General features: G+C 56.0%; 2 protein-coding genes across 3 annotated transcripts; both read right to left on the bottom strand.

Moving 5' to 3' along the window:
* Positions 1-110: 110 nt before the first annotated feature.
* On the bottom strand, positions 111-7,386 carry TRIM17 (tripartite motif containing 17). 2 transcript variants are annotated; one of them, XM_047730642.1, is made up of 8 exons: positions 7,279-7,386; positions 4,924-5,357; positions 4,185-4,280; positions 3,548-3,778; positions 2,088-2,110; positions 1,895-1,995; positions 1,061-1,608; positions 111-991 (listed from the first exon to the last, which is right to left on the bottom strand). In XM_047730642.1, exons 2-7 carry the CDS (start codon positions 5,350-5,352, stop codon positions 1,061-1,063), a joined length of 1,428 nt encoding a protein of 475 aa, XP_047586598.1. In that variant the 5' UTR covers positions 5,353-5,357; positions 7,279-7,386; the 3' UTR covers positions 111-991. The 2 variants fall into 2 exon arrangements, with proteins under 2 accessions (XP_047586598.1, XP_047586599.1); XM_047730643.1 differs by lacking the exon at positions 4,185-4,280.
* Positions 7,387-15,638: 8,252 nt separating this feature from the next.
* On the bottom strand, positions 15,639-16,335 carry H3-4 (H3.4 histone, cluster member). The gene has a single exon (XM_047731500.1). It carries the CDS (start codon positions 16,321-16,323, stop codon positions 15,913-15,915), a length of 411 nt encoding a protein of 136 aa, XP_047587456.1. The 5' UTR covers positions 16,324-16,335; the 3' UTR covers positions 15,639-15,912.
* Between the last annotated feature and the right edge of the window lie 6,975 nt (positions 16,336-23,310).

The raw sequence follows: 23,310 nt of genomic DNA, 5'->3' as shown, positions 1-23,310 counted from the left end.
CGCGGCGGAAGCAGGAAGCAGCTGGTTTTTTTGTGTGTGTGTGTGTGTGGTTTTTTTTTTTTTTTTTTTGGAACAACCCGCCTCCGCCCCGGATTGGCTGCGGCCTGTCACGCGGCCCGCGGGCCGGACAGCATTGGAGGCTATTCGCCTGCTGACCTCGCGGCGGCGCTGCCGCGGCCCCCGAGTGCACTGGGAGCACTGGGGTCACGTCGGCCTCTCGTCCTGACCCGCTGCAGACCCGGGCCGGCGGGGCGCCCCGCGAGTTCACTGGGTTCCCCGCGCAGCACAGCGACTGCGAGGACTAGGGCGCCCTGAGGCTGCGCTGGCGAGCCCCAAGCCGTGTCCCGTGCGCCCCTGGACCGGGCACGAGCAGAATGCGAGCAGGGAGAAGCTCTGGCCTCGTTGGGGAAGGCACGCACTGACTGGGGTTCTGGGGTACCCGACCTGCCACAGGGCTGTGAATGCGCCTGAAAGTGCAGAGAGTGGCGGGTGGAAAGGAGTCCCTCCCACCCGTGACGCCTACTCTGAACTCCGCCAGGGCTTGTGCGACATAAGGGCTGGAGGGCTCTGAGGTTTTTAGGGATTCGGTTTGCAGAGTTTCGTTTTCCCATCACCGCCTCCTCCCCTCCCCGCTTTGCTGCAAGGTGCAAACACCGAGTGTTTGGAAGACAAAGCAGGTGGACCCTGGAGGCCTGGCTCTACGTGTATAACCCGAAGTACGGCGGGGCCAGTCCTCTGGCTCCATTCCTAGGTGGGCACACGTATCCCAGAGCTAGCGCATCACATGCGCCTGGGGCTGGATGTCCTTCCTTGGAATCGGTCCACTAGGGAGCTCAGCGGCTGTCCAAGTTTCCTTCATGAAATGCGTGCGAATATAGCCTCTTATCATTAACTGCTTTAATCGGGATTATGTTTCATTTTAGTGAAAGTGCCTTGCACGGCTGGGGGCTCACCAAGGTGCCAGCAGATAGAAAGAAACCTGGCAGGTGGCCTGCGCTGAGCTGCGCTGTCCCACCTTCCCAGGAAACACGGGCCACCCACACTGCCCCAGCCTCTGCCCCTAGCCCTTCACCCACAGGGTCACTGTAGAGATGACCATCTGGCCTGATTTGGGGGCCCCGAGGCAGAAGAACGGCTGCAGGGGGCCGGAGAATTCACGCTGGGCGTAGGTGTGCAGGTGGGAGCCATCCCTCAGGTTGTAGAAGGACACCTCCCCCGCCTCGAAGTCCAGGAAGACCCCCACGTGGCTGGGGGGCTCGGCCAGCGTGACCGGGGTTGGGGCGGCCATGACGGGCAGGTACTTCTTTCCCTTGCACAGCTGCACCACCCAGAACCCATTTTCGGGGGACTTGGGGACCTTGTCCCTGCGGCTCACGTTGTCCCTGCACACGCCCAGTGCCCAGAGTGCGTCGCCCGTGAGGTTCATGCCCACTTCCCAGTAGTGCCTGCCGGAAGAGAAGGTCTGCTGGCCCACGGCGCAGGGGTAGGCCAGGAATCGGTCCTTGCTGGGGGGCACGGCCCCCAGGGGCGGCGTCAGGTAGCACCTCTGCCGGCTCTCATACAGCAGGAGGTAGGGGTACGCGGTGGTGGGGTCGGGCACCACATCCTCTGCAGACAGGCCCGGGCCGTGGAGAGAGGGCTCCGGTCATCCCTGCTGTCCCCCACCAGCCCCTAGGCCTCCCCCAGGAGACTGGGTCCCTGTCCCTATCGGTGGTGCTATGGAGAAGGAGCCAGGGGTCCGTGTGGGCATCTCCACCTGGGTTACCACAGGGACACAACGGAAAGCACGCCCTGGAGCAGCAGGTTGGGACAACTGTCGCCCCCATTGCGGGCTCCCTCGGAGTGACCAGGGGTGGGGCGGGGAGTTGTCCAGCGCCCCTGGGCCCCTGCTTACCTTGAAAACTCTTGAGCACCTCTATCTGCCCAGGGACCCTGCAGACGGTCCTCAGCACGGTTGGGGTGGCCTCCGGGTACTGGACACTCAGGCTGTTCTTCCTCCGGTGGACACAGGTCTCACTGTCCCCGCTGGCCCCATGCGGAGTCCTCCCTGTGCCCATCACTGCCTCCCCCCGCAGGTGGCTGCCTACCTGCTCAGGAGCTCCTTCATGTCCTACAAAGCAGGAAAGGGGCAGGGGGGAGACAGACGGGCAGGACCTCGTTAGGGTTGGGGCATCATGTCTGTATTTCTGGTCTGCAGAGCTGGAAGGACTTCAGGGTGCTTTCCCAAGACCCTGTACCCACTTGTGGGCCATCCCCCTGTCGTGGCTGCACACAGGAAGTCTCCACCTCTGGCCACCAGGCCTCCTGCTCTCCCCCCTTGGAAGCTGTTGGCTCACGAGGGACAGCGGTGGGGGGACGTGACCCCCAGCCATCAAATGGGGCCTTTGGTACTTTAGCCCAGCCTTGAGTGAGTCAGATGTCCATGTACTCTCCTGCAGACCAGCTGCTTTTTAATAGTAGACAAAGCGCTCCCTAACATTTGGGCAATTGTCTAGTCTGTCATCCGCAGGAGGGGGTTTCCTGGGCACAAAGCCCACGGGAGGTCAGGACAACAGGCAAACGTGGGGATTGACTCAGACATACAGGATGCCCAGCGCCCAGCAGGCGGCCTCTGCCTCTGGTGTGTAAACATGCCCGTGCATGCATGTGTGTGTGTGCGTGCCTGCATGCACACGTGGGGAATCCTGTCTGCTGCCAGGGATTCCATTGCTCCCCATGCTTGACACCTGTCCCACTTGTGGGGCACCACAGCCCCCTGTGGTCAGGCCCTCGTTGGGCTGCCTTTGTTCCTGTCCTGCTGGCAGTCGCATGACTCCCTCCTGCCTGCAAAGTCATGGGCGCCTATCTGGGCCAGCGTGTCTATGCCCCACCTCACCACGCTGACCACAGCTGCCCCAGGCCACCTCCCTGCAGGCCTGGAGCCTGGGCACACTGTCTTCCTAATGCACACGCCTCAGCCCCAAGCCCCAGGGCCTCAGAAGGCGGCTGTACTTGGAGATGAGGTCTTTACAGAGGTGGTTATGGTGACTAGGGTGGGCCCTGATCCCGTAGGATGGATGCCCCTGTAGGAAGAGGAGATGTGGACCCAGAAACACACAGAGAACACAGTTTCCATAGTGTAGTGGTTATAACGTTCACCTCACACACAGAGAACACAGCTGTCTGTGACGGGGAGGAGAGAAGCCTGCAGAGGAGCCCCAGCTGCCCACCCCGGGAACGCAGACTCCCAGCCCCCAGGCTCCCAAGAGAATATACGTCTTCTGTATGAGCCTCAGGCCTGTGGTCTTTGTCACTCAGCCTTGGCTGACCTTGTCAGAGCCTTTCCTGCAGTGGTGGGGGCGGAGGTACAAGGACAGCACACTTGGGCCTGATCCCCTCCCCCACGCCCAGGTGACCAGGGATGCTGAGCTCTTTCATCTCACCCTCCAGGCGAGCAGGGGTGCTGAGCTCCTTCCCCTCCCCACCAAAACCAGCAGGGGTGCTGAGCTCTTTCCCTTCCCCTGCCAGGCCTGCAGGCCAGGCCAGCAGGGGTGCGGTCGACCCTCACCTGCAGCATCTGCAGGGGTGTGTGCTCGTTCCTGTCCTCCAGCTGCAGCAGCAGCCTCTCCAGGGCGTGGCTCTGCCTCTCCAGGGTGGTCGAGCTCTCCTGCAGCTTGGCCACCACCTCCTCCTCCTCCTCCTTCAGGGCCTGGAGGACACGCTGCTCCTCCTCCACAAGGAGGAGGCCCATCTTTTGAAACTCCACCAGGATGCGCTGTCTCTGCTCCCTAACCTTCACCTGCAGGGGGTTGGGGGGGCAGACATGAGGACCTGCTGCCCGTGATGTCCTCTCCCTTCCTGGCCGGCTGCACCTACCAGCTTGGATGCTGGCCTCCTCCTGGCCCTGGGCCCTGATGACCCACAGAAAAGTCCTCCTGGGAGGGGTGGGAGCATTCGTGGGGTCACCTGGGGGATCCCCACTACCTGCGTGCCCTCATTCCTGTGTCTGTGACGCGGCCAGCCTGTGCTGACCTCAGGTTCTCCATCCTGATTCTGGTGGGACTCTGAGCTTGGGATCTGTGTTCGCAACCTCCATACCCCTATTGAGGGCTCATGCAGGCCCTGCGGGGGCTCTGGGGCCGCAGGCCAGGCTCTCCCACCCCACAGGGCTGCTGTGAGCACCCACCCTGGCCCCCAGCACCTGCCTGCCACTCAGCCAAGGCCTGTTTCTCCCTGGCCTGCAGCTTCCCCGTCTTCATCAACTCCTCCCGGAAGTGCCCCATGTCCGCTTCCAGCTTCAACTGTGGGACACACAGGCCGCAGGATTGGGGTCCAAGGCCCCTCACTCCTGGGCATCTGGGTGATGCCCCCAGAGGCTCACCCCCCAGGAAAACCATGAGGGGGGCTGCGGGTGGACACATGCCTCCCAAAACATGCCCCTTTGTCAAGAGGGTTGTTTGGGCTGGAGCCAGCTGAGGATGATCAGCCTCAGAAAGACACCTTCCCAGGCCTGCCCTCTCCTGACTATGGATCCAAACTGGTGAGCAGTGAGAGGTGCTATGACCCCCCCTCTCCTGGGAAGTTTCACGGTTGAACAGGGAGAAGGACCATGGGGGGTGATGAGGTCACCAGCGTGGAGCCCCCCACACTGGGATTCGTGCCCTCGCACCTCCTGCCCAGTGCCCAGTGAGGACACAGGGCAGAACCAGCCGCCGGGAAACTGATGCTGCTGGAGCCCTGACTGGAGGGACCCGGGCAGGGCCTCCATCAGCCAGGACTTCCCAACAGCTGTGACCCAGCCCCCTGCGTTGTGGCGGGAGCGTGCGGACACTTCGGTCACATGGTCCCACACTTGGGCTGTCCCTTATGGCAGCCGTTCTCCCGCCAGCCTCCTGACGCATGCACTTGGCCTCCGTGTGCACCCCCTCCCGAGCCTGGACGCACCCTGTACTCCTGCACAGCCTCCTCTACGGGGACCACCCTGTGGGACCGGTGCACCCGGGACTCCCTGCAGACGACACAGATGGGGCTCCGGTCATCCTCACAGAAGAGCTTCAGCAGCTCCTGGTGCGCCCTGCACAGGTCCCGGCTCTGGAAGGCCGGGTGCTGCCGCGCCATCTCGGCCACCTTGGTCAGCAGGCGGTTGGGCCGCAGGTTCCTTTGAGGGGACAGCTCGCGGCACTCGGGGCAGGGGAAGGAGCCCTGCCGCTTCTTGCCCCCTTTCCTGCTCTTGGCCTTCTCCCAGGTCAGCTGGATGCACTCCCGGCAGAAGTTGTGGCCGCAGGCCGTCATCACAGGGTCCGTGAAGTAATCGAGGCAGATGGAGCACGTGGCCTCCTCCTGCAGCTTTCTGGCAAGTTCCAGGGCATCCATGTCTCCTGGGGAAGGAGCAGATCCTTCATGCCCTCTGGCAGAGAGCCCTGTCTTTGGCCGGCCCCACCCACGGTAGGGAAAATCATGCTAAGTTGGTTCAGTGTGCCCCCCCGTAGGAGGTTCCTCAGCCCCCCACGGACATGTCTAGAGCAAGAATCCTGCTAGGCCCGTCTCGCAAGAATCCCCTCCCCATGCCACCTCTTAGTGACTTTCCATCACTGACCTCCCCGCCCCTGCTCTGTGGCCGCAAATCCCCACTTGTCCGTCCTATGTTGAGATGAGTCAGTTCTCCACTGGCGTTTCTTTCTCCCTATTGCAATAACCATGAAAAAACCTCGTTTGTAGAAACAACACCGGTTTCTACTGTTCTAACTACAGACCGACTCTGGTCTTCCTTGACAAGGTGTGGTGCAGAAAAGTCAGTCGTGTGTGCGTGCATGCACAGAACAGAGAGATGCTAACACAGGTCCAACTGCAAACACACACAGTATACACACATGCAAACACACACACAGTATACATGCATGCACGCACAAAGACAGTATACACACATGCACGCACACAGTATACACACATGCATACATGCAGCATACACATGCAAGCACACACGGTATGCACACATGCATGCAAAGACAGTTACACACATGCACAGAGCATGTACAGTGCACACACAGTATACATACGTGCATGCACACATGTATCCACACATGCATACAGAGCAACCATATGTGTACCCACACATACATGCACACATGTCCACACATACATGCACACATGTATCCACAATGCATACACACAGTATCCACACATGCACAGAGTATACACACAGGCATGCACAGTATCCACACATGCACACACACAGTGTATCCACACATGCGTGCACACAGTATGCGCACATGCATGCACACAGCACCACATATGCACACATGTGTATCTACACACATGTATCTGCACATGCATGCACACAGTATAAACACATGCATACACACGTATCCACACATGCATATGGAGTATCCACACACACATGCACACAGTATACACACATGCACGCATATAGTATCCACATATACATGCACTCATGTATCCACGCATGCATACAGATCATCCACACATGTATCCACATATGCACACACGTGTCCACACACATATGCACACATGTACCCACACATGCACACACAGTATACACACATGCACGTGCAGCATGTACCCACACATGCACACACAGTATCCACACATGCACACACGTACGCACGTGCACAGTATCCACAATACACACATGCACACACACATGTATATACATGCACGCACACAGTATGCACACATGTACACACACAGTATCCACACACGGGGCTCATATACCTGCGCACACACTCTGGGGTACCAGTACCCCGACCGCATGCCTCAGAGGCCCAAACCCCCTACGCAGATCACAGGTGGCTGCTGGAACTGTGCTAGAGGCTGGACGTGCACATCGCTCTTGGGCTGCACGCACTACCCCAGCTCCTAGCTCTGCAGTCCTCTGAAGTGATGGACGCTGGCAGCCTCACATCGTCCACGGGACACTGAGGGGTTCCCTTTACTGGAGCTAACCTCTGCAGAGGGCTAGGGCTCAGTCTCCCCCTCAGCTCTCGGCCACCGGAGGTGCACTGCCGAGCCCCCAAGAGAAGCAGGGCTAAGAGCGGCAGTCAGCGGGGCTGGGGTTCCTCTCAGGATGGGGGGGTGGGGGAGCCGCCCAAGGACCCCAGACCAGTGAAGACCGACAGGCCCCCCTCCGTCCGGGAATGCTCTTCCGTAAATGCCGGGGAAACCCGTCCACCGTCTGGTTCCAGTTGGTAACCATCTTCAAAGCGGGGTCTGCTACTCGGGCGGCGGCTCCCACTGTGTGACCGCCGCTGGCCCCGGTGGTCTTGAGGGACTGGTACTCACGGGGGAGGGGGCGGCCAGCCGCACCTCGAAGGGCGTAGGCAGCCAAGGGCGCAAACAGCTCCCCGGAAAGCCTGCGCGCTGAAGACCTTCTGAGCGGGGGTGCGGGAGCGCAGGGAGCCGCCAGGGCCTGGAGCTTTGTGGCGTCAGCAGGGGTGGGGGCCGCCGCAGGGGCAGGGGCGGGGCGGGTGGAGGCTAGCTACGGCGTGTGGGTTGTCAACAGCCTGGGGGTGGGGGGCGGAAGCCTCTTGACAGGCGAGGGCGAGCTCAGAGTTGGCCAGGGTCGGGGAAGGAGGTCTCTGGGTGGAGATGAAGGGGGTCGCTCCGTTGGGGGAGGTGAAGGGGTCTCTGGGGGAGATGAAAGGGGGTCCCCCCGTTGGGGGAGGTGAAGGGGTCTCTGGGGGAGATGAAGGGGGTCCCCCCATTGGGGGAGGTGAAGGGGTCTCTGGGGGAGATGAAGGGGGTCTCCCTGTTGGGGGAGGTGAAAGGGTCTGGAGGGTACGAAGGGGGATCACACCATTGGGGGTGGTGAAGGGATCTCTGGTGGGGGGGAGTTGATGCGGGGAGGTCGCCCCGTTGAGGGAGGTGAGGGGCTCCTCCGCCAGGCCCACAGCGGCCCCACCTCTCTGGTGCGCGCGTTAGTGGTCGTGCGGTGGAGAGGGGAGAGGGTGGCGACCAGATCTTGGGTTAGGTAGGCAAGGAGGGGTGGAGGGGCTCCGGCAGGGTTGACCCGTTGGGGTCTTGCCAGCGTAGGAGGTGGTTGGCGGGCTGCTGCCCCCAACCCTGACCTAGCACTGGCTGGTGGCTGCTTGTCCCCAAGTCCTGGGCCCTGGGGGAGGGGGCAGATGGGGAAACAGCCTGGGCCTGCACAGGAGGGCAGGAAAGCAGTTGGGCGGTGTAGACCCACGCCGGTACAGATGCACGCGGGTGTAGACACACGCGAGGACGTTCTGGCAGCTCAGCCAGGGTCTGTACCTGAGCGGTGCAGGGGGGAGGCAGGGTGGACCACCTGCTGATTCTAATCTCCCCTCCGGAACACCATCCCCTCTGATGTCCTTTCCACCAGCGAGGGGATTCTTGGCAGAGGGTTCCTTTCCATTTAGGAAATGGAGTCACAGAACGCTTAAAACTTTAAAATAATTTCAAGAAAACACACAAGAGAGCAATAGATCCCATGTACTAACCCCCTTTAGGGTGTTTGCTGGATCTGTCCTGCTGTTTTGTCTTGCGGGGAGAATGTTTGTGTGGCTTGAGCCAACCCCAGGCCCCACTGCCTCACACCCACCTGCTGCTTTCTGCAGGGGAGGGAATATTGGGATCCTGCCTGTTACACCCGGAAAAGACCTCATGTGTCGTGCGTGCGTTGGGGAGCCCGCCAAGGAACTCTCCAGCTTGTTAAATGGTTGACAGCTTCTGGGAACAGAAGGTGCACACCTGACTCAGTAAGGGAGAGGGAGGGGAGAAGTGACTCCATGGGTCCAAAAACAGGTCCCTTTAGGAAAGGCAAATGGGTGTGGAGGAGAAGGGGAGGCAAGAAAGCCTGTGACCCTGTTTGTCTATACAGCTGTGAGTGGCTTTCCCATCTCCTTCAGGTGGAAAGCCGCTCCCAGAGGGCTCTGCGCAACCTCATGTCCCAGAACTACTGCTTCTGGTCCAACAAGGGAAGCTCTCAAGAGGCTTTCTTTTGCACCTGTTGAATCTGCAGTGTCTTTATTTTAAAATAAAGTGGGAATTCTGGGGCCGGGAATAGCCCCCTCGCTTCCCACACATCTTCCCACGCATCATCCCCCACATCTTCTCCATGCACCCTCCAGTTGAGGGTCTCAATTTTATTGTTCACCCCATTCCTTTCCTGCTAGCCCCTCTCTAGCAGACGATAGCCCCAGCACCTGCACTTGCAGTTCCTGCAAACCCCAGTTTCTGTATTTCTTGCTGACATCATTGTTTTTATCTGCAGTTACCACAGAACCTGCTGTATCTGTCAGGATTTTGTGGCCAAAACATGCAGTCCGGCCCCCCAGATGCAACAGATAGCTATAGCAAGGGTCATCTCTCACACTTTCTATGTGCACCATGGGCCTTGCAGGAGAAGGGCAAATCTTTCCTTCTGTCCTCTTAGGTTCTGCACCTGGGGTCTGTGAATTAGACAGCAGCCAGATGAACAGGTGAGAAGGCATACAAATTTTATCTAATGTTTTCAATTGTACATGTATGGGGACTTCACAAAAAGAACTGAAAACACAAATTGGCCTCTGCACCATTTTCACAAAGGGTGATAAGCTGTGGAGAAATACCTAGACAGAGGGAAGGGGCTTTGTGTTTCTGGGGTAAGTTGTAGGAAGGTGACTGGGATGCATACAGGAGGAGCTGCAGATAGGCTAGGGTTGTTCACGCAAACTCATCTCTGGTGATAAGAGTCACCGTCCTCTCTCCGGCTCAGGAGAGGGGCAACTCTGCAAACAGAAATTTTCTGTACACATGGGAATTTCCACCTTGCTTTTTGAGAGAACAACTGGGAGGGCAGAGGTCCTCCTATGTGTGCTGTTTCTCAGTAGCCTTCAGCTCAAAATCCTCAGTCTGCCACATGGCGGACTGTGGGGTCACATGTCCCGATCCCCGTCGGCCTCTTGGTGGGGACCTCATGCAGAAGACCAGTTCTCGGCCTCTGCCATGGGATAGGCATTGCCAGCACTCGGAGCCAGCTATGCCAGAACCTGCTGGAAGGTTGTTCCTGCGGCATAAGGAGGGCTCAGCTAATCCGAGCCATTGGGACTGAGCCACAGGCTCTGTGGGGATGGCGGACAGCATCTGTCTGGGGCTCTCCTACCTTAGGAGGTGGTGGCAGGCTCCACGGCAGTGCCTCTGCTCCTCCCCATGTCCCTGTCCAGCAGCTGAGACCACGGGGACTGTCCTGACTTGGGGTCTGCTGTTATCCTTTTCTGGGTGACCCTCTCCAATTTTTTTTCAAAGATTTTATTTGATGGAGAGAGACACAGCGAGAGAGGGGACACAAGCAGGGGGAGTGGGAGAGGGAGAGGGAGAAGCAGGCTTCTGGCTGAGCAGAGCCCCATGTGGGGCTCGATTCCAGGACCCTGGGCTCATAACTTGAGCTGAAGGAAGACACCTAACCGGCTGAGGCCCCCCGTGCCCCTGAGTGACCCTCTTCACAGCAAAGAACTGCCCCTCCACCCAGTCTGCACCCTTTGCCCCCGGGGGAGCAGTGGGTGTGGGTCAGGGCTCTTTCCCAGTTCTAGTCTCCACCTGCATTTCTTCCTGGGGACGGGGCTGAGGACCCTCGGAGGGAGCTCCCAGTGGGGTCCATCGCACAAGGAGGGCAGGCGGTCAGCTGGAAAAGCCTGGAATGAGTTCCTAGCTTCCCGGACCAGCTTCATGCGGCAATAAATGCCATGACCAACAGCCCCCGAGTCTCCTGCCTTTCAGTCTTCCAGCTGAGGAAACAAAGTTTCCCTTGTCCCTATTGGGGTCCACTATCAAAGGAGCAAGACTGATACAAAGCGAAGGTCAAGCAAAGCTTTATTTCGCACCAGTATCGAGAATCAAATCGACTGGTCGGGGCCGTCTCTTACAGAGAGAGCAACGACCCCCAGCCTCACAGACTAGCTTTTATAGAGTAAAGGCCATGTGGTTGAGCCTGGCCACATACACGTGGCCAATGAGATTGTAACACACAGAGAAAGTTGCATAGTCATGTTAGGTCACACGCGGGTGGCCAATTGAATTACAATTTACCCTATAGTAGCTGTTTGAACTAGCCTATTACTCTGGTCAGAATTGGCGCCCAAGTTTGGCGCCCAAAAGCCGGGGTTTACATTCTTTAGTGCTTAGGGAGATAGTATGTGCTTTTTACTGATTGGATGTCTCCACCTGGCTGACTCATCCTTGCATTCTGGGCTCTGTTATCAGGAACTGGTCAACCATATTTTACGGGTTTCGAAGACTTGCTTTTAAGTAAGTGCCTCTTGGGGGGTGGGCAGGGTCAGTTTAAATTTTACTGCACCAACAACAAAATGGCTGTTTAACTGAGATGGAGTTGCTCTGGCTAAGTAGGCCCTTACAGTCCCCACATCTGGAAACTCACCTCCAAGTGCCAGGGGGGAGAAAGAACTAATTCTAATGCTGATGTGAAGTGTAAGGACAGCATATCAGTCAGGTCAGACTAGGTAACAAAGACCACAGCCGGGTCCTGGGGTCTGGACTCTGAGCCTGGGGGTCTCTCAGTCCTGGGGTCCTGGATGCTGAGCTCCAGGGTCTCCAAGTCCTAGGGCCTGGACACTGAGCCTAGGGATCTCCTGGTCCTAGGGGCCTGGATGCTGAGTCCCGAGCATTTCCTGGGGGCCTGGAGCCTGAGCTCCAGCTGTGGCCCTTTCCTCCTGAGGGTCCACTCCCCGGCATGCAGACGGGCTTGCTATGAGTGATATGCTTCTGTGTATTTCCCTTACTTTCAATTCTTGGCTTTGCTTCTGATACTTTTGATCCCCAAATGCATGTGGGGGAGGGGCACTTCCTCCCCCTAGGCAAGTCTGTGGTAGCAGCTGGGGGTCCCGAGTGTGACTCAGCTCTGACCCCGTCGATGTGGACACAGCATCAGATCCCACAGGGTCGCAGTTCAGGCCCATACACCACCGCACTGTAGACCCCAATCGCAAGTGCGCTCCGGCCTCCACGACAGGCCCTAGGTCCCCACGGTGGGTTCCTTGCACGTGCTGAGCGGCTCACAGAGCTCAGGGAAGCCTGTCACTTGCTTGATGACCAGCTTCCTACAAAAGACGTGAAAGGCTATGAATCAGCAGCTGGATAAAGACACAGTGGGATCTGGGAGGGTCCAGACTGCAGGGCCTTTGTCCCCACAGAGCCGGGGGGACTCCCCCTATGTGTGCATGCATTCTTGCTGACCCCAGGGCAGGGTTCCTGGCCACGGCTGCCATTGTCAGGGGCTTTCCAAATTCCCCTCACCTGCACACACTCCAGGGTGGGGGCAGGGCTTGTAAATAATGAACGTCACCTTTATCAGCCTCATCACCTAGACACTTCCAAAGGTTTGAGACCCAATGTTTATTTCTTATGACCAGCCACCATATCACACCTGTCTTCTCCCCACATCCTCACATGACCGTCTCTCTGTGCATGTCTGCGTCCTAACCTCCTTTTCTTACAAGGATGTCAGTCCTATGGAATTGGGAATTACTGTCATGGCCTCATTTCCTCCTGCGACCACTGCAAAGGCCCTGCCTCCAAATACGGTCTCATTCTGAGATCCTGGGAGTTGGGGTGCAGCACTGGACTGTTGCCGGGTTCGGGGCAGACACCATTTGGCCCACCTCAGAGGGTGGACACACTGAGCATCCGTCCCCTTCATTGGACTGTCTGATGTGTCTTTTGGAAAATCCTCTGGGCCAGGTGCTGACATTCTGATGTCCAGGGGCTCTCATGGTGCAACTCAGGCCAGGTACATAAACCTGGGCTCCAGACTCGGGGAAGAAGCCAGCGTCTCCTGTGAAGACCGCGGGACGGGCTCCATGGGATGTCTGGAGATGATACGCAGTTACCAGGCCTCGTCTGTTGGTTGAAACCTCCAGCCGTGGGAACACTCAGGTGCAATCTGGAACTGGCACCTGGATTCAGAGGGCAGGGAGAGACCCCAGTGACGGCTTGGCAGATGGCGTGGTGGTAAGCCAAGGAAACGGACAACCAGGCTTGAGGCAACCAGAGCCCTAGATCCCCACACCGGTCCACCCAACCTGCAAGCTTGTAACGAGGCCGTAACTGGGCTCGGTCACGTACCCCATGCAGGTGTTCTCGACAGCTCCTCACCATCTCCAGGATCTGTCCTTGGAGGAGCCCTGGGTGCAGGAAAAACAGACGGGACCCACGGAACCCAGGGTGGGGGTGAGAAGCCTTTGAGTGTAGGGTCCAGCTCTTGGGTCAGTGGGTGGTCACATTTTTTTTTTTCATAGATTTTATTTATTTATTTGACAGAGCAAGAGAGATCACAAGTAGGCATAGAGGCAGGCAGAGAAAGGAAGGGAAGCAGGCTCCCTGCTGAGCAGACAGCCCAATGCGGGGCTCAATCCCAGGACCCTGAGAACATGACCCAAGCCGAAAGCAGAGGCTTAACCTACTGAGCCACCCAGGCACCTCGGTGGTCACGTCTTCTTGATGTCATTTCCCAACACTGTCCCTTGAGAAGGAAGAAGGCTAGGAGGAGGGTCTCCCGACTCCTGACTCCCCAGTCGGGAAGCCCTAGTCACAGTGCAGCCCCAGTTCCTTATATCCCACATCCTCCAAAGGACCTCCTTGAATGCACCTGCTGTGCCCTCCCCTCCATGACGGCCTGTCGGGGGGCTCTGAGCCAGGACTCGTCGCCCCCGGGGATTGCTGGAGTCCCCTTGGCCCATTCTGTCCTTTCAGTGCGGCACGCTACGTTTTTTGGAATGCCAATGACATTTCAGGCACGGAGGATCCCTCCTGCAGCCCTGCTCCCCCCAGACTGCGTCTCCCAGCCCATGAGTGTAATTAGAAACACAGACAGAGGATTTGTTTTGTTGAACAGTAACTGCACACATCAGGATCTAGTGTGCGGAAGGCTGGGGACTAAGAAGGGGCATCCCTGGCCCGTGAGATTCTTCTGAACCACCACGCACCCCTTCCTGCCCCCTCCTGACTGTCACCCACTCCCTGGACTGGAGCCTGGGGCTTGGCCCGTGCATTCGGCCATGTATGTGTTCACCCGTCATGGGCGTCTGTCAGAGGAGCTGCTCTGAGCCCCACCCGGCGATCAGGTGCTGGCCTGCCTGCCTTCAGTCCTCTCCTAGACATTTCGCACTTGGCTGTCCCCACGTGCACATGAGGCCTGAAGGCGTGGACTTGGCGTGAACAGGTACAGACTGCATGTTTAGTATGCCCACATGCTTGGGACGGGTAGACAGAGGCACGGATCATAGTTGTCATGGTCTTACATGTTTACAAAGCTAATCAATTCTTCCCTGGGGCTCGAGGTTGGTGCTCACGACAGACACCTGAAAGCTGGCCTTAAAAAAAGGACATCCTGACCCCACGCTGTACTTCCGATGGCAGCACTCCCTTTTCTGTCCTGCGGTGTTCGCTGTGGGATTCTGGCTACACCATGCTGGAGGGCACTCCCAGCATTTCCGGCCATGGGGCTGCCCCCTTTCAGCACTGTTCCTGCAGTTTCGCCATGCACTGCCAAGTTGGGAGGGTGCTGGAAGGTTCTCCAGAGAGCAAGGCTGAGTCCCCTCAGTCCACCTCCCCCAGGATGCTGGGCTGATGTGTCCCCACTGGCAGGGGTTCTGCCCAGATCTCCAGAGAGCGTCTGTGAGCAGAGGATTCTCATGAGGCCCCAGCAGGGACATAGCCATCTGTTTCGACACCTGTTGGAAAGGCTTCCATGACCATCCGTTTCCGTGACCCTGAGGGACTTTGGTTACTTTCTTCCTTGGTCCTCAGTTCTTTGCTTCTCCTACCTCCTGTCTCGGGTCCTTGGACGGGACATGCAATGGACACAAAGAACAGAGGACCTGCATCTGCCCCTCCCTGGCATGGTCTGCTAAGGGAAGTTTCTTCACCACCGCCCAGCCCATCCTGCCAGGCATAAGCCATCTGCACGGTTCCCCCAAATGCAGCCAGTTGGCCAACTTTCTTCACCTCCAAGGCCATTGAGCAGGAAGTGGGGAAGGACACAGAGGTCTTGCTCTCTGCACTGGGCAAAGCTTTCCTGAGGACTTCAGGAGGTGTGGAAAAGGCACAAGGGCCAGACATGGACTGACTGAACTGGAGCCGAGTGCTGAGGGGTAGCACTGATTTTCAGGCCAGAGCATGGGCGGTCCCTGAAACACCGCTCACGGCAGGACACATGTCCATCCAGGCCCTCACTCCACTGGGAGTACCTTGCAAGGACAGACCCATGGACTTCAGGTCACCGTACCCACCAGTTGGGTCTTACCAGCTTAATGCTTTTAGGAGACCATGCCTGCAAAAGTTCTCTGTCCTTAACCTTCCAGCCATGCTGAGGTGGTCAGTCCCACTCCCACCCTGCAGTCATGTCCAGCTCACCACCCCAGTTGTGGGGTTCCCCCCACCATCCCAGTTGTAGGATTTCCCAACCACCCCAGTTGTAGGCCTTCCCCACCACCCCAGTTCCAGGGTTTCCTAGAAGCCTTAGCTTCCTCCCCACCATCCTAGTTATAGGGGTCCTCCCCACCACCCCAGCTGTAGTTTTTCCCCACTCCCCATTGTAAGGCTTCCCCACTATCCCGATTGTAGGGGCCCCCTCATCACAGCCCTAAGGATTAACCCCCCCACCCACACACTTGGGTGTCCTCCAGCTAGTGGAGATCCTGCCACTCACTCCCCTTGCAGGGGTGGGAGATTGGTTCACAGAACGTTGGCAGCCACAGACCCTCCCAAGGGTGGAGGCTTCGGTGGGTTCTCCCCGGGGAATCCTAGTTACTGCAACCCACTAAGTGGACACGGAGACAACACGAAGTAGTCGGGAGTCACCCCGGGTTGGCACAGCACCCTTTGTGGCCAGGTGGTGGCTCTGAAAAGAGCCTTTGGGGTGAGCGCTAGTGCTCTGGCGGAGCGGCCTGCGCGTGGGCCTTAGGCGCGCTCCCCGCGGATGCGGCGCGCCAGCTGGATGTCCTTGGGCATGATAGTGACCCGCTTGGCGTGGATGGCGCACAGGTTGGTGTCCTCGAACAGCCCCACCAGGTAGGCCTCACACGCCTCCTGCAGTGCCGTGACCGCCGAGCTCTGGAAGCGCAGGTCGGTCTTGAAATCCTGCGCGATTTCACGCACCAGCCGCTGGAACGGCAGCTTGCGGATCAGAAGCTCGGTAGACTTCTGGTAGCGCCGGATCTCGCGCAGAGCCACCGTGCCAGGCCGGTAGCGGTGTGGCTTCTTAACGCCGCCTGTTGCCGGCGCGCTCTTACGGGCCACTTTCGTGGCCAGCTGCTTGCGTGGTGCCTTGCCGCCTGTGGACTTGCGCGCCGTCTGCTTCGTGCGGGCCATGAGTCCCGTACCGCTAAAGGAAGCGCCGCCACTTCCACTGCCGCTTGCTTACAGCGGGTGCGCTTTTATAGAGGCTGAAGCCTTCCCATTGGCCGGCGGCCGGGTGGCGCGATGGCAGGCTGCGCTCTGATTGGCCCGCAGCGCGCGCCACTCGGCCGCCCGCCCCTTATCTGCGCAGGTGCGAGCGGGGGGGGGGGGGGCGCTCAGGCGTTGGAACGCGCTGGTTCCCGCGCTGGCCGGCTGGGGGTTAGGGTCAGGGTTGGGTCACCGGACTGTAGGGTCAGGGTCCAGCGGGTCAGGGTCGGGTCACCTTGCGGGGGGCTGTGCCTCTCCCCACACAGCTCCCTCCTTTCCCCCCTCAGCATTCCCCTGGCTCCCCAATGCTCCAGGGCGGGAAGAACCTTCTAGAAGGCGGCATTCTGAGCTCGGCCTGTCTGTGGTGACAGTGTTGAGTTTTCGCAGCCGGCGGTGAAAGGCTCAGGAGGAGGCCAGGCACAGACCCTCTGCCTCCGCGTTCTTCCCTCATGGGTGACCAGCGAGCTGCCGGTCCCCATAGCTGGACCCCTACCCGGACTACGCCCAGCGGCTGTGCATCCCGCCCGATCTCTGGCTGCTCATGGGCACTGACCCCCGTCCCCTCGTCCCCCTGCAGCACTCAGGGCTTCTCCTCGTCTGCTCCCTCTTCCCTGTGAGAGAAGCTCCCTTGTTGCCTGACCCTTTAGGCGCTTGCAGACCCCAAGTTTACTGCCCAAGGCTGAACCACATGTGCCACCCCAGAAGGCCAAGGTCTACGAGAGGGTTATTTTGAGCTGAAGGCACTTGGAACATGGCAGATACAAGGGGGACTGCTCAAAGCTCTCTTTTTCTTCCTGAAAACAGAGTTAAAAGTCCCACGGAAAAGGGGAGGGGTCTACAGTGGAGGAGAGAAGCGTTTTATCCTCACGGAGGGGACGCGGAGACCCACAAGGACTGTGCATACTGAGACCTTGTTGGCAGAACTTTTGTCTTCTTCCATCTCCCGGGGTGTCTTAACTGCTTTTCTGCAATTGCCCCTCTTTGTCCAACCTAGCATGAAAGCATGCAGTTGTGGCCCCTTCTGTGTGTCTTCATTTCCTATGAAGGTTCCTCTGTCACAAGAGAATGCAAATGCTAGGGGCACCCGGGTGGCTTGGTTGGTTAAGCCTCAGACTCTTGATTTTGGCTCAGGTCATGGCCTCGGGGGTCACAGGTTGGAGCCCCACGTGGGACTCCACCCTCAGCCCGGGGTCTGCTTGAGATTCTCCATCTAACTCTGCCCTCCCCAGATCCCACACTTGCACCCTCTCTAAAATAAATAAATAAAATCTTAAAGAAATAAATGTTTTTCTCTTGTTGGAGGAGAGTCCTTAGTGAGATCTAAGATGAGTAGAGGAAAGAAAGCTCCTGCCCTGTTGTAATAGTCTTCTCCCCTCCCTTCTAACAGTCCTTTCCAACAACAGTCTCTCCGTCCTGCATCCAGACTTTTTTTAGTTGGTCATGATGGTCGCACAGAAGCTCTGCTGCTGTCCCCGAGTCAGGTCAGGTTGGTGGGGCGCGGGGGAGAAGAAAGGAGGGACCGACCCGGGTTGCCTCGTATATAGGGTGTGGGTCTGATGCAGCCTGGCTAGGACTCCCCTGTGAATCTTTCCAGTGTGATCACTCATTCAGCGCAGGCAGACCCCAGATCGCTGGGTGTCCCAAGGCACCAGGCGACGATGGTGGGTGGATCAGGGATTTCTGGCCCCGGAGCCCCCGGAAGCAGTTCCGTGGGGCTCAACTTAGGCTTCATGGCTGGGGGCTTGCTTTTCAGACCACAAGAACTTCGTTCTGTTATCAGATTTCTGTTTCTTGATTCTCAGGGGACTCGAGTCCACTCCCTGGACATAAGGCAGAATGTCACCTGGTTCCATGTGTCTGAGTGAACCAACACAGAAAACAAGGAATTGGGGGCTTCCTACTGTGTACCCGCCCGCACCCCGATTTGAAACCGTGATCTGTACTTTGTGTATGTGGGGATGCCAATTGAGCAACCCCCCCTTTTTTTTTTAATTTTTAAAGATTGTATTTTAGAAAATGTGAGAGGGGCAGAGGAAGAGACCAAATCCCAAGTAGACACCACACTGAGCGCACAGCCCAATGTGTGGCTCAACCTCATGACCCTGAGATTACGACCTGGACCGAAACCAAGAGTTGGATGCTTAACTGACCGAGGCTCCCAGGTGCATCAGCCTTTTTTTTTTTTTTTTTTTTTTTAATTAGAAAAAGAAAGAAAGGGGAAAGTTTTGTTGGCTCCCAAGTTGGGACAGCTGCCCGATACACAGGGCTCCAGGGAAGGGCCTCTGGGTAGAGGTTTCTATGTGATTTCTACCTAGAGTTCCAAGTCATCTTGGAGAACATTCCAGAAAATCACAGACTCTATCTTCTTAGTATTGTGCAAGGCTGTACACTTCAAATCTTATGGTAGCCAGGGAGCTTTTCTGTTTTTCTCTGTGTTTGGAATGCTCCTTTTTGGTTATATGTGTTTTTAACGATGCAGACACACGGAAAGAGAGCTCATGCTTGGAGTCATTTTGACCTTGGCCGACGTATAGCTCCCCTGGGAGCCCAGAAGCAGGGCCCACACTCTTGAGAAGCTGAGAGTTTCTTTATCACAGTAAAACCTCTGTGTAGTTAGTTCAGTTGACACTTTTCATGACCTCAGGAACTGAGCTCTCTGTGGTTCGTACTCCCTCAGAGGTGCCAAGGCCCAGGGGAAAATCGCCCCTCAAGAACACAACTCTCCCCAAGGTCATCTCTCCAGAGACCGCCTCGGACCCAAACATTCCCCCCGAAGTTTTGGCTTGTCTAGGACACATGCATTGTATGGGTCAGGCTGTGTGTGCTTTGTGCATACATTTGGTTTCAGTCACCGTGATGAGGAGAACAAAGGCCAGAGAAAGGCCACTAGAAGGAAATACCATTATAGCTTGCAGCCCACTGGTAAATCCCGGAGGTGTGCTGAGCATGGCATATTTCTCTCAAGGAACTCGCGGGTGCCTTAATGTTGATGTTTGATTTCAGACTACAAACAACCTCTTCTTGACAATGACCAGACCTCTGGGGGCCTGTAGACCTCATTCTCAGCCTGCAGAGCTTCCTTAGAAACTGAGCTTATCTCTATCCTCCCTCCACAAACTGAAAAGTCTGTCACAGCATCCATCCTGCGTTGGAGGGAGGTCCTCCCTCATCTAGATGGTTCTTTCCTTGCTCTCACCATTCACGGTGTTTGCCTGCGCGACTCGGGAAATATAGCATTATGTGAAGCGTGGCGTTGTAGGTTCTTTGTAACTTTTTCCCTTTTAGGAGGTGCTGTTTTCTGTTTTGGTGAATAGGTGGCAAGAATTTCATCCTTGTTCTTTTTCTGACCTCATGAATCCCTCTGGTCATTTGGTGAAGCTCAAAATATTTTAAAACATTGAAAAATGCATACAATGAAATGCCTTAGAATGTTTTTAAATGCATGACATTTTTAAAACTGCAAAGGAAGTCAGCGATACTGAAATACATTGTCAAAATATATACAAAATTAATTTGTCATATAGCTATGTATATTATATATATAGTTGCATATGTATAAATACGTATGTTTATTACTGCAGTGAGTGCAAAGGTCCGCCAGGGAAGGGCTTGTGACTACTGCCATTTGGAAGTGGCTGTGGGCAGGAAGGACATTTAGAGATCTCTGTATGGCAAGGATCCCATCTGCGGTCCTCTGCTTAGCACATCGGTTAGACTTTTACTTAAACCTCTTTTTATGTAATTGGCCTAGGGTTTGAAATATACATTTATGACCCATCTAAGTCCACTTTGCTTTTTATGTATGTATTTAATTTTTTATTCTTACAAATATTTTCTTTGTGTATTTATTTATTTAGAGAACGTGTGAGTGCAGGGAGGAGCAGAGGGAGAGGGAGAATCTCAAGCAGACCACACACTGATCATGGAGCCCGATGTGGGGCTCAATCGCATGACCCTGGGATCACAACCCTGGTCGAAACCAAGAGGACACTTCACCAACTGAGCCAGCCAGGCGTCCCGCCGCTTTGACTTTTAAATATTTATTTCTTTACTTATTTTGTCAGATTTTTTTCTTTTATTTGACAGAGTGAGCACAAGCAGGGAGAGTGGTCAGCGGAGGGAGAAGCAGGCTCCCCGATACAGAGCTCAATCCCAGAACCCCGGGATCATGACCTGAGTGGAAGGCAGACTCTTAATGACTGAGCCACCCAGACACATCCAATTACATATATTACTCCTTTGGTGATTGTCACACAGTCCTTACATATTCTGGGTTTTTTACATAAAATATTATTCCACCTTCTTTCTTTATTTCCATTTGGGAGGTTTCTACTGGCCTGTCTTCAGGCTCCCTGATTCTCCTCTCAGCCAAAGCCGGCTGGCTGAGCCCGTCAGAGGCAGCCTTCCCTTCTGTGTCAGCCCATCTGTCCACTTCATTCACTCGAGCCCTCAGCGTTTTACCGCAGTTGTTCTAAATCCCCAGCCTGATAATTCCAGCACCTGCATCGACCTGCATGTGGTCCTGATGGCTGTGTGTCTCTTCATGCAGGAATCCTTACTGTTGGGCATGTCTGGTGGTTTCTGGTTGATGGCCAGATGTGATGCTCACACTGAGTGATAAGAACTTGAGAGAGTCAGGGTTCATTAGGAGGACTTGTGGTGTTCTGGGTATGGGGTTGGGCTGAGCCTCGGCAATGGTAGCTCTAGGGCCCAGAAGCCCCTTCTGTGTGGCTGATGCTCTAGAGGGTCCAGAGTGAATTATATATATAATTACATGTATGTAATACATAGATCTTACAAATAAGAGGATTAATAAAAAGGATACATCTATGTATCTTATTAATTCTATTTGTAGGGAGCTCCGTAACTAATATACAGCTTTTCAGAGAAAAGTGAAAATAAAACAGAAACATCTTAGACATGGGGGCTGCAGCACTGAGAGCAGGCTAGATGAAGTGCTTGCTGCTTTCTCAGTAGGTTGGGGTGGGGCTGAGCTTGACCACAGTGCCAGGGCCAGTTGGTGAAGTCAGGGTTAGGGTTAGAAGTCAGGGAAACTGGGTTGGATTGTACAGGTTACAGGCAGTCGAGAATTTTTGAGTGTTGTAGAGAGATGAATGCTTTTGTGGATGGCACCTCCTTGAGCGCAGGTGCCCATCGGGCAAGTGAATGACAACAGCCATTCCGCCTTTTCATCCCTCGAGGGGCAGACGAGCTAGCCAGGTGCACTGTGTCTGGAGGCACCAAGCCTGTCACGGAGTACCAGCTCCAGGTGATTTTTCGGAGCATTGGAGCCAGGGTCCTGTCCAGCAGCTGTCTCCAGGGACCCCTCCGGCATTCATCCAGTTTCCAGCAGGAAACACAACAACATAGAATGCTGACTCAGAAAACAGATTTGTTTTGCTCACAGATGCTGCTCCTCCCATGACAGGCTGCATAGGACCCCTCCCCAGGTACATAGGTTGGAGAACTAACGTCCAATACAACACTTTGATTTTGGACTTCTAGTTTCCAAAACTGTGGGGCATTACATTCCTTTCTTTGTTTTTTAACATGCTTTATTTATATACTTGAGAGAGAGAGAGAGAGAAAGCGTGCATGAGCACAGAGGGAGAGGCCGACTCCCCGCTGGGAGAGAGCGGGAGGTGGGACTCCATCCCAGGACACTGAGATCATGACCTGAACCAAAGGCGCCCTTTAAACCTTTTCTATCAACTTCCCAGCGAGCTTTATATTTTCATGAAAATAAGCCTACTTCTCCCAAGATCATCCTTGTTTATTTTATTTACTATCATGAGTGACATTTTCCCCATTCGATTTTGTACTGACTCAATGGGAGACAAGGAAAGAGAATTTAGTACGTCACTGAATTTCCGGGGGACCCCGTTCTGGTGTGTTGCTTCTCCAGGGCAGTGGCTCTCCAACGGTACCATGCATCTGCACACCGACGAGCCTCGCGGACTGCATGGCTGGGCCTCATCCCCTCGTGACTCACTGGGCCTGGGATGACTGGACTTGGCCTTCCTGACAAGCTCCCAGGTGACTTGATGCTGGCTAAGTACCGCACTGGAAACACTGCTCTAGGATTTGCAGGTGTTAAATACCCCCCACATACGCTAGGAAAACTAGCAAATAAACCCACAAAACACCCCCCCCCCAAACCTCTTTCTCTACAATCTGTGATATTGCAGAATAAAGACTCTAGTACGAGATTTCCTTGCCCTTCGGAGGGTAATGCTGTCTCCATTATAGTCGCGCTAGAGCTTCCTCACTGTGAGGAGCCACGCATTATTACGACCCCGAGAGTCCTCTCTATTAATGTGACTTCCCTGCTCCAGCAGCACCTACGCCTCCGGGACCACAACTGCCTTCTGACCACAGCTGCTTTCTGGCGGCCGCAACCCACAGGAGCGCTTTTGGGAGGGCTTCTGTGCTCTCATTGGCTGAGTGCCCCAGCTTAGTGTATCCAATTAGAGAGCCGAACTGCCTCCGCTGTTTTGAATACGTTCTTTGGTCCAATCCCATTTGTCTGTTCCCAAACCCTCATTTGCATGCGGGCCATATAAATAGGACCGCGGCGGCTGTTCCAGCTCTCTCACACTGCGCCATCGCCTCGGGTGGGGGAGTTTCTGCACCCGGGGGACTTAATGGTGGCACGAGGCATGTATCAGAAGGTCTGGATCTCCAGGTTCACCACTTTCTACAGTACATTCCGAGACCCCCTTTACTAACCCAAACTCCTCCAGCTACGTTTAAAACACACTTCAGGGGCGCCTGGGTGGCTCAGTGGGTTAAAGCCTCTGCCTTCAGCTCGGGTCATGATCCCAGGGTCCTGGGATCGAGCCCCACATCGGGCCCTCTGCTCTGCAGGGAGCCTGCTTCCTCCTCTCTCTCTCTCTCTCTCTCTCTCTCTCT

Source organism: Lutra lutra, chromosome 5 (genome assembly GCF_902655055.1).
Source record: "Lutra lutra chromosome 5, mLutLut1.2, whole genome shotgun sequence".
In the NCBI taxonomy this organism is placed as follows: Eukaryota; Metazoa; Chordata; class Mammalia; order Carnivora; family Mustelidae; genus Lutra; species Lutra lutra.
Note: the sequence above shows the minus strand (reverse complement) of the source record. Positions and strands in the feature narration are given on the sequence as shown.